The 13688-nt window shown below is 43.8% G+C and overlaps 1 protein-coding gene across 5 annotated transcripts in view; it reads left to right on the forward strand.

Annotated features, from left to right (window-relative positions):
• HERC1 (HECT and RLD domain containing E3 ubiquitin protein ligase family member 1) overlaps positions 1-13688 on the forward strand; it is a 3987333-nt gene that overhangs the window by 1958959 nt on the left and 2014686 nt on the right. For all 5 annotated transcript variants that reach the window (XM_044077739.1, XM_044077741.1, XM_044077740.1 and 2 more), the window contains exon 35: positions 12695-12934. In XM_044077739.1, coding sequence (XP_043933674.1) covers positions 12695-12934 — 240 coding nt within the window. The remainder of the gene's footprint in view (positions 1-12694; positions 12935-13688) is intronic.

Raw genomic sequence — 13688 nt, forward strand, 5'->3', positions numbered from 1 at the left:
TCATTTGTCGACTCTGAACATTTACTTTGAGAATTAACGTCTGAAAAGGTTAGCTTTTGGTATGGAGGGCATGGCAGGTCCATCCAGTGAGCCACCGAAGAAGGCCAAAAAGGTTAGGCTCAAATCTTCGACCAAGCTTCCGGATTAGGGCATTTCTCTCAAGGTCAGTGAAGGCCCTGAGGCCCACTCAGTCTCTTGTTCCTAACTTGCAGCGGTTACCATTTTGGAAGTAGATAAGGGAGGGTGTCACTAGCACATCTGCAGAAGCATCACAGACGTCCATTCAGGGCAATAAGGGGGGGGTCATGGCTCACTGCCCCGGATGTCATGAGCAGTTCCCCTCCAGCTCCTCCATCTGTAGCTATCTCCAAGCCCAACCCAGTGCCTAGCCATACATCGGCTATTTCCTCACAACCTGGGGGGGGGTCTTCCTGGTAAGATTCCTCTTTCTCTTCCCAGGATTCTTCTCCTGATTGGCAGGACTTCTCACAGGGAATCCTGAATGCCTTCCTGACTTTAAATCCATCATCAGCTATCCCCTATGTTATTCTTCCCCTGAATTAGATTCTAACAGTGGAGATTCTCCTGAGGAAGATTTGTCCTTTGGGGAAACTATTTCTAGAATGAGAGATTTCTTCAAATGGGAAAGTAGTCTAGTATCAGAAGTTAAAAAGAGATATGACCTGTTGCAGATGGACTGTCCATCTCCCTCAGCCATCCGTCCTGTTTTCCTTGCCTTTATGGATGCCTTTCTCTGTGTCACAGAGTCCAGATTCTCAATGTCCAGCCCCAAAACGACCTCACATTCTACAAAGTCCCTGAGGACAGCAAGTAGCTATTTAAATGTCCTCCAGCAGATCTTGCAGATGTTCATCGTGCATACAGCTGCAGTCATAACAGATGGGTTATCCGTCAGTGCGGCAGGGGTATAAAAGAACCAGCCAACGCCATTTTCTCCAGTCTTTCTTGCCGCGCGGTGCCCGAAGCAGAAGCAGTTCGCAAGTGTCGGTCGGCCAGCCCCTGAGATTACGAATATTTTTCTACCGAAGTCTTCTTGAAAGCTAAGTACCCCATTGGGGAAACTTTTCTTGCCTCAGACCGATGTCAGACAAAGTTAATAATTGCATTTCATGTGGGAAGCAAATACCGCATAAGGATTTCCATTCCTTCTGCATTCCTTGCTTAGGCCCAGACCACGACGTCTCGGCCTGTCGTTTTTGTGCTAGATTCAACAAACGCACTATTAAGCGTCGGGCGGAGTTCGCCCAACACTATTTTGGCAAAAAATTTAATTACATTATGTCGTCGGATACTCCGACTCCAGTTTTGAGTAAAAGACGCAAAGATAAGGACCAACATACGAGGTCCGCGACTTCTACCGACACCTTGCTAAAGCCTATTTCAGGTGCTCCGGTTCTCAGCGATGTGCCTACGCAGCCCCTGACTACCGATGACACTTCCTTAGCAGTGTCTTCTGTGCCCGAGGTCGCAGGCTCCTCAGCCCACACCCCAATTACAGATACCGACGCCACTCTTGGCGGGGAAACTCAGAGTTTAGACAGGCCTGCCACCTCTCAAGGTGTCTTCAGGCCTTCTTCTTCTTTTTCCATTAAGGCTTTCACTAAATCTAAAGCAGCCATGCAAACTAAAAGACAAGCTCCACAGGGCCCCTCTCAAGGCCCCATGCCTAAAAAACCGATGCTCAAAATGGCTGAGGATTTGATTACTCTTATCAGGGGTTCTCAACCCCCCTCGGACAAAAGGCCCAGAGTGGAGGAAGAATACCCTTCCTCGGACCAGGCCTCCATTACTTCAGAACATTCTGAAGACCAGGAACATTCATACTCCCCTTTTGAAGATTCTGATGCAGAGGAGTCCATTCCCTCTGTCTCCCCCCCTGAGGGACTCTTCTTTTGGGGAAACCTTGCATACCTTGAGGGAACACTTCCAATGGGAAGGCCAAGATTACTCAGATTCCAAGAAAAGGCCCAGGGATTTCCTCTTGCTCCCTCAGCACAGGCCTCTGGCTATCCCTCCTGTCTTAGACATACTAGATGATGTGTATTCAGAGGCCAGCCTTCAGATTCTTTACCACCGGCTCCAGTTAAGCCTGGCAGGTATTACCGGGTTCCTGATTCACACCAATTCCTATAGAAAAGCCATGCTGCTGACCCAGAAACTATTTCACAGGGTCCCAAGGGAATTAAGGCCTCTACTGCCAAAAATCCATTACCTTCAGAGAGAGAGATTCCAGAGCTTTAGAAAGGTGGGGGGAAAAGGTATACACCTCGGCCACTTTAACCATGAGGGCATTAAACTGTCAGTTCCATATGTTAAAATATCAACAGTTTTTGTTATCTCAGTTGAAAAGCAAAATGTCACAACCTGAACAACCAGACTTGAAGGAGTTGCAGGATTTGTTGCATAGTGCAGAACAAGTGGGTAAACATACCTTGCAATGTGGTTTTGATGCTTTAGAGGCCTCATGTAGAGCTGCTGTTACAGGGTCAGTCATACGTAGACATGCTTGGCTCAAAGAGCAAATCTTACCAGATCATGTCAAAGCTAAATTACTAGATGCACCTCTTCAAAAAGATGTATTGTTTGGTGTTAAAGCTGAGGAGGTATTAAAGAAAATGGAGGAAAAGGCAAAATCAATGCAAACAGTGAAAGATTTCCTACAGGTACAACCTCCACGTTTCAGTAGAAACTGGCCTTCAAAACATTGGTCCTTTCCAGCCACAGACAGACCTCAAAGAGGTAGATACAGGCGCCCGAGGGGTAGAGGGCAATCTCAAGGATCATTTAGAGGCAGACAATGGCAAGCACCTACACCAAGTGGTGGAGAGGATAGATCACAGCCATTCAGAAAGCAGACCCAATGACTTTCCCCTTTGCATGCCAAGCAAAGCTCTAATGGCAGCACCTTTAGGCGGAAAACTGGCATTATTTTCGAAACATTGGCATATTGTCACAAAAGACAAATGGATCCTGGACATTATAGACAGAGGCTACAGATTCCACTTTCACACCCTTCCAAAAATGAGAGGCATGCCAAACCTGCCACAAAATCAAAGGGCAGAGGCACAAAAACAAATTTCAGCTCTCATGGACATGAAAGCTATTCAAGAGGTACCTGCACAAGAACAGGGTCAAGGTTTTATTCCAGACTATTCCTGGTACCAAGGAAGGACAAAGATTGGAGACCTATTTTGGACCTATCCATCCTAAACACATATTTACTCGTACCAAAATTCAAGATGCTCACATTACAGCAGCTTCTTCCCATGCTGGGCAAGGAGTCTTGGCTGGTAACATTGGACCTCAAGGAGGCATACCTGCATGTCCCTATCAGACAAGATTGCAGAAGATACCTCAGATTTCTTGCAGGTTCAACCCACTATCAATTCTCTGCATTGCCCTTTGGCTTATCTACTGCGCCCAGAGTGTTCACGAAATGCCTGGCATCAGTAATTGCCTTCTGCAGACTTCAAGGGATACAAATATACCCATATTTGGATGACTGCCTGATCCAAGCGGACAGCAAACACATACTTCTAAAACACCTGGCGTTTGTAATAAAGTTGTTGAACTCTCTGGGATACACAGTCAACAAAAAGAAATCAAAACTAATACCCTCTCAAGCAATAATTTTCCTGGGTGCCAGCTTGAATACAAACACCCAGATGGCCTACCTCACGCCAGAGAAACAAGGGCAACTATCTCAATACTTCAGAAAAATGGCAACCTTCACCAGGCTGACTGCAAGGAAAATCCTGCAGGCTCTGGGATTCATGGCATCTTGCATCCTGTTAATCCCATATGCAAAGCTGCATATGAGGAAACTTCAATGGTACCTAAAAAACCTATGGTCTCAACACAGCCACAGTTTGGAAACAATTATACCACTGATTCCATGTCTCCAAAAGGAATTTCTGTGGTGGGCTCAAGCATGCCAAAGAAACATAGGTCTCCCATTCTGCTTGCCTCAAGCAAATCAAATCATCACAACAGACGCCTCGGACTACGCCTGGGGGGCGCACATGACAGATCAGTGCATTCAGGGCAAATGGTCCCAAAAAGAAAAGCACCTACACATCAATCAAAAGGAAATGCTAGCAGTAAAAAATGCTATTATGGCTTTCAAAGACCTACTGCATCCAGGCCAGCTATTGATAAGGACAGACAACACCACAGTGATGTAGTACATAAACAAACAGGGAGGAACCCATTCATAGCCCCTGTACAGGCTAGCCATGTCTCTTTGGAACATGGCTCTGGAATTACAAATCCAACTTCAAGCACAATTCCTGCCAGGCAAGGAAAACATGCTGGCAGACAACCTAAGCAGAAATATGACAGATCCACACGAATGGAAGTTGCATCCTCAAGTTTTTGCAAAGATAATTCAAGCATGGGGAAGGCCAGATATAGATCTCTTTGCTACCCACAGAAATTACCAATTGACAAAATTCTGCTCAAGGACCTATCATCCACAGGCCTGGAAAGTGGACGCACTTTCTTTCATTTGGACAACAATGACAGTTTATGCCTTTCCACCTCTTCCTCTGCTGCCCAAAGTTCTATTAAAAGCCAGAGCAGACAGACCAAAGATGATTCTCATTGCTCCAGACTGGCCAAGACAACACTGGTACCCACTCCTGAGGAGCCTGACGCATTCCCCACCATGGATCCTGCCTCTAATGCCTCTTCTGTTGACCCAGCACAACTTCAAAACTCTTCACAGTCAGCTGAAAACACTCAATCTAGCCGCATGGAGGATTCTTTAAATTTACAACAGACCCTCCTCTCCAAGGAGGTGCAGGATGTCATTTTGGAGGCCAGAAGGCCTTCTACTAGAAAATCCTACTCCGCAAAATGGAAACGGTTTTGTGCCTGGAATCAGAAAAAGGGACAGAATCCTGGAATACTGAATTTACCTCAAATATTACAGTACCTAGCTGAGATGCTAAGCAGTAGACTTTCATTCTCCTCCATCAAAATCCATGCCTCAGCCATTTCTGCTCAGTACAACACTGATCCTCCTTTATTCTCTCATCCTCTCTTAAGACAGTTCCTCAGAGGGGCTAAGAATATAAAACCCCCAAGGAAGCAGCCAGTACCTGCTTGGGACCTCAATTTCATTCTAGAAAAACTGACCCTGCCTCCATTTGAGCCAGCTGCTTCAACAGAACTGCAATATTTGTCATGGAAAACAGCCTTCCTTCTGGCTATCACCTCAGCACGCAGGGTTTCGGAACTACAAGCCCTCATGGCTGTGCAGCCTTTCATCATTTTCCATCAGGACAGAGTTTCCTTACGAACCAACCCTTCCTTTATGCCAAAGGTAGTATCCAGTGTAGCCTTGAATCAGGCTATCCACTTACTTACCTTTTACCCTAATCCACAAAACAAAGGGGAGAGACTACTACATTCCTTGGACATTCACAGACAGCTTCGTTATTATTTGGACAGGATAAAGCCATTCAGAAAATCAGAGCAACTCTTTGTGTCCTATGCTACAGGTGCTCAAGGGAAGGCTATTTCCAAACAGACAATCTCAAAATGGATAGCCCACTGCATACGCTTTTGTTTTTCTTTTCATGGTAAAACTGTACCTACAAGCATCAGATCTCACTCCACAAGGGCCACAGCTACCTCTGCAGCTTTCCTCAGGGGGGTTCCTACCAAGGATATTTTGGAAGCAGCCACTTGGAGTTCTGTGCATACTTTCTCCAAGCACTATCACCTACCGTTATACTCAAAATCTAGAGCGGGCTTTGCCACTGCAGTCTTGCAGGGCATCCTCGCTCCTCCTAGTTCCACTTAGTACCTACCACCCCTTTTTTAGCTTTGGGATTCTACCCATCTGTTATGACTGCAGCTGTATGCACGATGAACATAGTGCAGTTTTGTACCTACCATAAATGTAGATGTTCGAGTGCTAATATACAGCTGCAGTCCAGGTTTCCCTCCCTCCTTCCCCTCTTGGGACAGGCCTAATGGCTAACACCTCCTCATACAACCTGATTGGGGTATTCTTTTATGGTGTATTTGCTTGCAACTACTGTTTTTTGATTATATTGCATTGCATTATTACATAAATTTATGTTTTGCCTTCCTTCTGGGGGCACCTGACATCTGGGGCAAGAAAAACTGAAGAAAATGGCGTCGGCTGGTTCTTTTACACCCCTGCCGCACTGACGTCAGGGAAGAAGCGACGACATCCGACGCCGGACTTAGACTTTGGAATTCGGCCGACCGAGGACCCGCCTGACGGCAGGATAACCCATCTGTTATGACTGCAGCTGTATTAGCACTCGAACATCTACATTTATGGTAGGTACAAAACTGTACTTTATTCCTCTTTCTGCAGACAAACCTTCTAGACTTCTACCCTATACTAATCTGCTCCCTTCTGACAAGGGTACCAAAATGATGGAAAGGTTAGGGGAAAAAGTGTACCTCCACTACCCTGTCTTTCAGAGCCATTAACTGCCAGACCCACATGTTAAAATATGTTCTGGCGTTGCTTTCCCAAGCTTCTCAGCTGGTGTCAGACCCACTTGATGCTCCAGCCAAGGAGCAGCTTGCCTCTTTACTGTCTACATCAGTTCAGGTGATTAGACATTCAGTTAGATATAGTTATGATGCAGCTGTGGTTTCTGCAAGATCAGCAACTTTGGGTTCTGTCCTTAGGAGGTACTCGTGGTTGAGACTCTAGCCCTTGCCTGATGATATCGAGGCTAAAATTAGGGATGCATCTTTGGACAATGATGATGTCTTTGCTGCTGATCCTGCAGCCCTTTTCAAGTCCCTGCATGACAAAGGGAAAGAGCTTAAGGAACTGAAACACCTCATTGTCTCTCCAATTACTAAATACCACAGAAATTACCATTCCAAGACACAGTTTGTCAGAAGGAAACAATGCAGTTCCCCTCCTTCCCATAAGAAAGAGGCTTATAAACAGGGATCTTCCAGATCCCAGCAAACTCCTGCTCAAAAAACACACCTTTCAAGACAAGTCAGGTAGTCTGTGACTACCTGCTAACTCTCTCAAACATACCCCTTTCCCAGCACATATCTTTTTCTCTTCCCTCTTGGACAAGTATCTCCACAGACAAGTGGGTCCTTTCCATTATCCAAAATGCCTACTACATGGTATGGAAATCTGTCCCTCCCTTCATGGGCATTCCACAACCCCCTTGGGATCAGTTTCATATGTTCTCTCAAATCCTAGAGGACTTGCTAAATCAAGGAACTATTCAAAAAGTTCCACCACTACAAAAAGGAAGAGGGTTTTACTCAAGAATGTTCCTAGTCCCCCAAAAAAGATGGCCCCTGGAGACCAATTCTAGACCGCTCACATCTCTACCCTTTCTTCAGAGTGCCTACCTTTTGTATGCTCACTCTGCAAACTCTTTTGCCTCTCCTGCTCCCCCAGGTCTTTCTAGTCACTCTAGACATCAAGGATGCACACCTGCATATCCCCATTCATCCACAGTACAAGAAGTTTTTACACTTTTTTGTTGCCTCCTTACTTTTTCAATTTTGTGCTTTGCCCTTTAGGACTCTGTATGGCACCAAGGGTCTTCACAAAATGCTTAGCTCCTGTCATTGCCTTCTGCAGGCTGCATGGAATACTGATCTATCCTTACCTGGACAACATACTAATACAAGTGGTCCCCCCAGACACTCTAAAGGAAAAACTAGCCTTCACTGTTTCCAAGGCTTGGGGTTCTCCATAAACTCCCGAAAGTCTTCTCTCAGTCCTTCCCAGGATCATCTTTTCCTAGGGTGCAGACTAAGGACAGATCGGATGATGGCTTTCATCCCTCCTCAATAAGTGGATACTGTGCTCAACTACTTCCACAAGCTACTGCCCTTAACCTCCATCTCTGCCAGGGAGTACTTGTGTGTACTAGAGTTCATGACATCACTCATTCCCATGCTACCCCTAGCCATATGTCACATGCAGAAAATCCAGTGGTTCCTAAAAACACTTTGGAGCCAGAATGCCCATCCTCTGGAATTTGTACTCCCTCTTCTCTCATGCACAAAGAAATAAATTCAGTGTTGGGTTCAAAAGATCCAGCTGAACCCAGGGCTTCCATTTCAACAGCCAACCCCAGGAACTCTACACAGATGCCACGGACTTGGGGTGGGGAGCAACTCTGGGTCACTTAAAAGTCCAGAGCCTTTGGTCTCCCTAAATCAAGAAGCAGCATATTAGTGTCAAAGAAATGAGGGCTTTGATCATGGTACTTCAAGCCTTTCACTCCTCCCTGTTCCCAGGATCCCTGAAGTTATTCACAGAAAACACTACAGTTCTATAGTATGTAAACAAATAGGTGGCAACAAGTTATACCTTCTTTGCAGATTGGCCTTTCAAACCTGTGAGATTGCATCTCAAGTGAAGGTTTTGTTGCAAGCAGTTTATATTCCTTCAGCTCAAAATGTCCTGGCAAGACCCTCTCAGCAGGTCCATGATACAAACCCATGAACATATTCTTCACAGGGATGTGTTTCGGACATTCTCCACAAGTGGGGTACTCCTCAAATAGACCTTTTTGCCTCCCCCATGAACAGACAACTTCCAAAGTTTTGTGCCAGAGTTCCAGACCCTCTGGTATGGTAGGTGGATGCTCCATTTTTCTCATGGAAGGAGATGTTTCTTAATGCATTCCCCCCACTTGTCACTCATTCAGAAGGTTGTACTGAAAATACAGCAGAACAAGCCAAAAAGTCTTGCTGGTAGCTCCCTTTTGGCCAAGACGGCACTGGTTCCATCTCCTTCATTTAGCCAAGGACATTTGTCACAAGTTACCCCACAGGGTGGATCTTCTCACACAGTACAGTGGATTGCTTATCCATCCACATCTCACTTTTCTGAATTTAACTCTGTGGGTGATTGGCTTTTGATACCTTTCCGACACTTTTTTTTTCTGAGGACATGCTTCTAGTGCAGATGGCCAGGAAACCCAACACTAGGAGATTCTATTAATCCTAATGGAAAAGGTTCTCCATGTGATGTCTAAAGAAAGGCCTAGATCCATTTTCATTGGACATTCCATTGGTTCTTTCCTGTTTGTGTGAGCTGCTTCAGGCTGGGTTGGCCTACTCTTCTGTTAAAGACCATTTGTCAGCCATTTCAGCATGTCTGCCTTTATCTCCTCCCCTAGCATCTAGGTTAGAAGTTAAGCTCTTCCTCAAAGGTGTCCTTCACATTAGTCCTCCCAGGAGACCTGTCTGTCCTCCCTGGTATCTAAATTTTGTTATGGAAAAGTTCAGCTAGCCTCCTTTGAGCCTGCAGCATCAGCTTCCTTAAAATTTTTTACACGGACAACAATCCTGTTAGTAGCCATCATTTCTGTCAGAAGAGTTTCTGAACTCCAAGCCCTTATGGCTTGCTAACCTTTTCTCATTTTCCACAAGGACAGGGTATCTCTTTGTACTAACCCTTCCTTCATCCCCAAGGTGGTTAATGACTTGTCCCTAAACCAATCCATTCATCTGTCCACCTTTTTTCCTAATCGTAACAACCCTAGTGAAAGAGTCCTTCATTCCTTGGATGTGCACAGACAACACAGATTTTATCTGGACAAAACCAAGACTATTAGGAAATCTGAGCAACTGTTTGTTTCCTTCCATTCTACAGCGGTGGGAAAACCCGTTTCCAAACAAACTATTTCTACTTAGATTTCTAAGGCAATTTCATACATTTATGTCTCCCATGGGGGTTCTTGTTAGATGAACGAAAGATCAAAATCTCGTACAGCGTAAAAGTCGAAAATGCCGTTCTTCGAGATCGCTATTGTGAGATCGCGGTACAGTGAAGATCGGAAAATTTGCCCTTTTCTCACTGTAGTGCGATCTCGGAGTTGGTATATATAATTAGCAGGGGATGTGGGGGGGTACAGCCCCCCACAATAACAATTTCGAAGAAAGGCATTTTCGACTTTTCAGCTATTCAAGATCTTGACTTTTCATTCATATAATAGGGACCCTCCCATGAGAGCTTTCTTCAAAGGTCTGGACACTGCATCTATTTCATCTGTTTTGGAAGCAGCCACGTGGTCTTCTGTCCATACCTTCACCAAACATTACAAACTGGACACTATCTTCAGGTCCAGAGCAGGATTTGCTAGAGCAGTCCTGCATGGGTTCATAGAAACCTCCTCTGCTCCATCCTCCATTTCCTTTCCATGAGCTTTGGTACTCTCCCAAAGGTTATGAATACTGGAGTGTAAGAATAGAAGGACATAGAATAGTTGTATAAAATCTTTCCATAACCATAGATGATGATCTCTTCCATGTTGTAGTATTCTATCCCACCCTCCTTCCCTCTAGGTGCTTGCTGTTTAATGGATGTTGTTATATATCTCATCCTTGGACTGGTGTTCTGACTGGGGCTTTCACTTCTGAGGAATGGTACATGCCAATGTCACCTTTATGGCCAATGTTGCCTGCTTTGCTATGTGCAATGTTGCACATAACATGCAGTAGCAAAAGTCTTTTTTATACTGGCTGGACATTCAGGTCGCCGAGGCGGGATTCCCAAAGATTATGAATACTGCAACATGGAAGAGAAGGCCATATATGGTTATTGGAAGATTACAAAACTATCCTTTCTTTTCTGTTGCCAGATATGGCAGCTTGATATGAGGTTCTTCATAAACATGTATCATGGTCTACATGAAGTTGTCTTCAGTCCCCTGCAAAACTGTAGAATGAGTACAGTGCTGTTGTCATTTGAATTGTTACCTTCTTCTAGCTTAGAAAGGACTGGAGATGTTAAAAATGTTGTTTGTCTGTAGGCATATCTTTTTTTTCCTGGACATTGATTCTGACCATGGGTGCAACCATCTGCAGATGGAAAGCTAATTTGGGAAGTGTGACCACCAAAAGAGTTTGGTGCCCTCAGCAACAGTGACTTCACATCATCATCCTAGATTTGGTTGCAGTCTGTAAGGTACTTTACAGCATAGTCCAAATTCATACAGACAGTGTTGCTGTGGTTATATATCAAAAAATAAAGTTGCATAAAGTCACAAGCTAAGTCTTTTGCCTTTGGAGTGGTGCCATGTAGCACTGACCTCCATTGCATGTCCTGCCCATGAGTTATTACTGGACATGCAGAGGTGATAGTACCAGAAGAAATGGAAAAACTCTCAAACCTCCACCAGTGATTGCATAAGTGATGGACCCTCCTGGCTGACCTTTGCCCCTGGTGATGGGGGAAACAAATGAGCTGATTGGCCAAGAAGGCACTGGTGATCAGCAGGCAGTATGTGCAGAGAGAGAAAAAAAAAAAAAAAAAAGGATTTGGTTGATTGTCTTACATTATGGTTGAGTGCGTGTTGATTTTTTTATGTAAACTCTGACTGGTAGTTCATTCATACATTTATGTAGATGCTCTTTGAAGTTTGGCAAATTCCCAGAAAACTATGGTCAGGTTTCACTGATTGCTTCATAAATCTCCCCAGTAGACAGATGCCGCATAGACATTTGATCTTTGATGTGCAGCTTCTTCAAGAAGTACTGTTTTTATCATGAGTCAAGGAGTTGGACCTGTATAGTACGTTAGGACTCTCCATTTATCTTTTCCCATGAGTGGTCCTTTGGTTCTTTCCACTGTGGTGGGAACTGCTTTGGGATTTAACATAACCAGGGATGACATCCTTTCTTGATTGGTCAGCAAGTCCCCTCCATGTATCCAGCTGTGGATTTGTAGTTCAGTGCAAGTTGGATATTGCAGTTTAGGTGTGACATATGCATGAAGTTTTTCTGTTTATCTGGATGTGTTCATTAATGACAGGCTATGGGATTTTACATGCTTTATATAACTACTACATGACCTCATGGTGTTCATTGAAGCATATGTAGATATGTCTGCGATTGCAGGGTCTGCATGAAATGCATTGAATTCCAATTGGTCTAAAACATGAGCCACATCAACAACCCATAAATGATTTCTCAGAACTATCTCTTGAAACTTGGGGCAGAATGCTAATCAAGATGAAGGCTCTAGATATCACTGGCAGAAATGATAAGGGTCATTTGACTCCATCAGAAAAAAGTAACATTTTGGGAGCTGACCCTAGACTGATATGGTGGAGTTTTCCCTCACAATGGAAGATCCTTTGATAGACAGCTGATACAATAAGGCTGGTTCTGTTGTAACTTTTGAGAGGGCCCAGAGTAGCAGGAACATACAATCCTATTGTCATTTGTATTTGATTGGCTGTCTCATTCACACTATCTGGCTGCTAAAGTCCCTATTAAGTTTAGTTTTTATTTTTTTTTTTTTGTCCTTGTCTAGTTGTGTTATGCTCTTCAAGCAAAGCACACACTTATGTTCTTTGTGGGAAGAATGTCAGAATATAGGGCCAAGTAAGCCTTCCTGGCTCAGAAGATAATGTTGAGGTGCAGTGGTAGTAAATCACACATCTCTGTGCTAGAAAGTAAAAGAAAAATGCTTAGGAGTGGACTCATGGGAAGGTGATCACTACTGACACATTGCAGAGAGCACCCTACCAAGGCTAAACCAATATGGTGAGTACTTGCATGTCTCTTCTTTATAATTGTACTCTAAGAACCCATTTGAGCAATACTTATTTTCCATTTTGTTTTAAAACCAAAATGATTATTTGCTACATTTTGTAAAATTTCACTTCTTTGTCTTGCTTTCCAGTTCTATATTGTAAAGGAAAACAGAGGTAATGAAGGCACCTGTGTAGGAGTGTCCCGCTGGCCTGTTCATGACTTTAACCATCGCACAACATCTGATATGTGGTTGTACAGAGCATATAGTGGGAACTTATATCATAATGGGGAGCAGACACTAACTTTATCGAGTTTTACTCAAGGAGATTACATCACCTGTGTCCTTGATATGGAAGCCCGAACTGTTTCGTTTGCTAAAAATGGAGAGGTAAAACTATCTTTTTAGTTGCATGATGATTAGGACTGACATAGTTTGTGGACATTTTCTACAAGATACTTCTGGTGAATCATTTTCATTACTTTCCCACCTACTCGTTTGTTTTATGCATTGTATTTTCTTATCTTAGAATGTAACATTACTGGTATATTTTGTATTGTATGCCATTTAATTTCCTCCATTAGTTTGTACAGGTTTGAATAATTATCAGCTTTTTATGTCAAACGTTTTTCTGAAATTTGTGATAGTTTATAGTATGTAATGCAACTCAGTACTGGTCTACTGGCATAGGTGACACTTAGCTTCTGGCAGTCTAGAATTAACTCTTAAGATGGGTTGGTTGGGAATGTTCTGGATTAGTCATCTGGAGGGTGCTTTTTCCTCTGAGGGGTTTATGAGGGGAATATAACATTGCTCAGATGTTCCCTACAGATGGCACAGAGATTGCCATCAGTCAGGCAAATATCTCATTCCTTCTCACTGGGCTAGTGAAGTAGTCTGATGCTCTACATCTAGAGCACTCACTGTGTGGTGCATTTTCAATCTCCTTGTCATTTGCGCACTGAAGCTAGGTCAAACTCAGAACAATTGTGACACTGTATCTGGATCCTAGTATTGAATTCATAACATTCATTGCAGTGCTTGAGCAATTTTAATATGCAAAAAAATGCCTTTTCTTGCACAAGTAAAGGAACAACTCCTTTACATGTTCATTTTAAAGTTTTCTCACATTTATTAATTCCTT

The sequence above is a fragment of the Protopterus annectens genome, chromosome 7.part0 (genome assembly GCF_019279795.1).
Source record: "Protopterus annectens isolate FY-2018-M chromosome 7.part0, PAN1.0, whole genome shotgun sequence".
In the NCBI taxonomy this organism is placed as follows: domain Eukaryota; kingdom Metazoa; phylum Chordata; order Ceratodontiformes; family Protopteridae; genus Protopterus; species Protopterus annectens.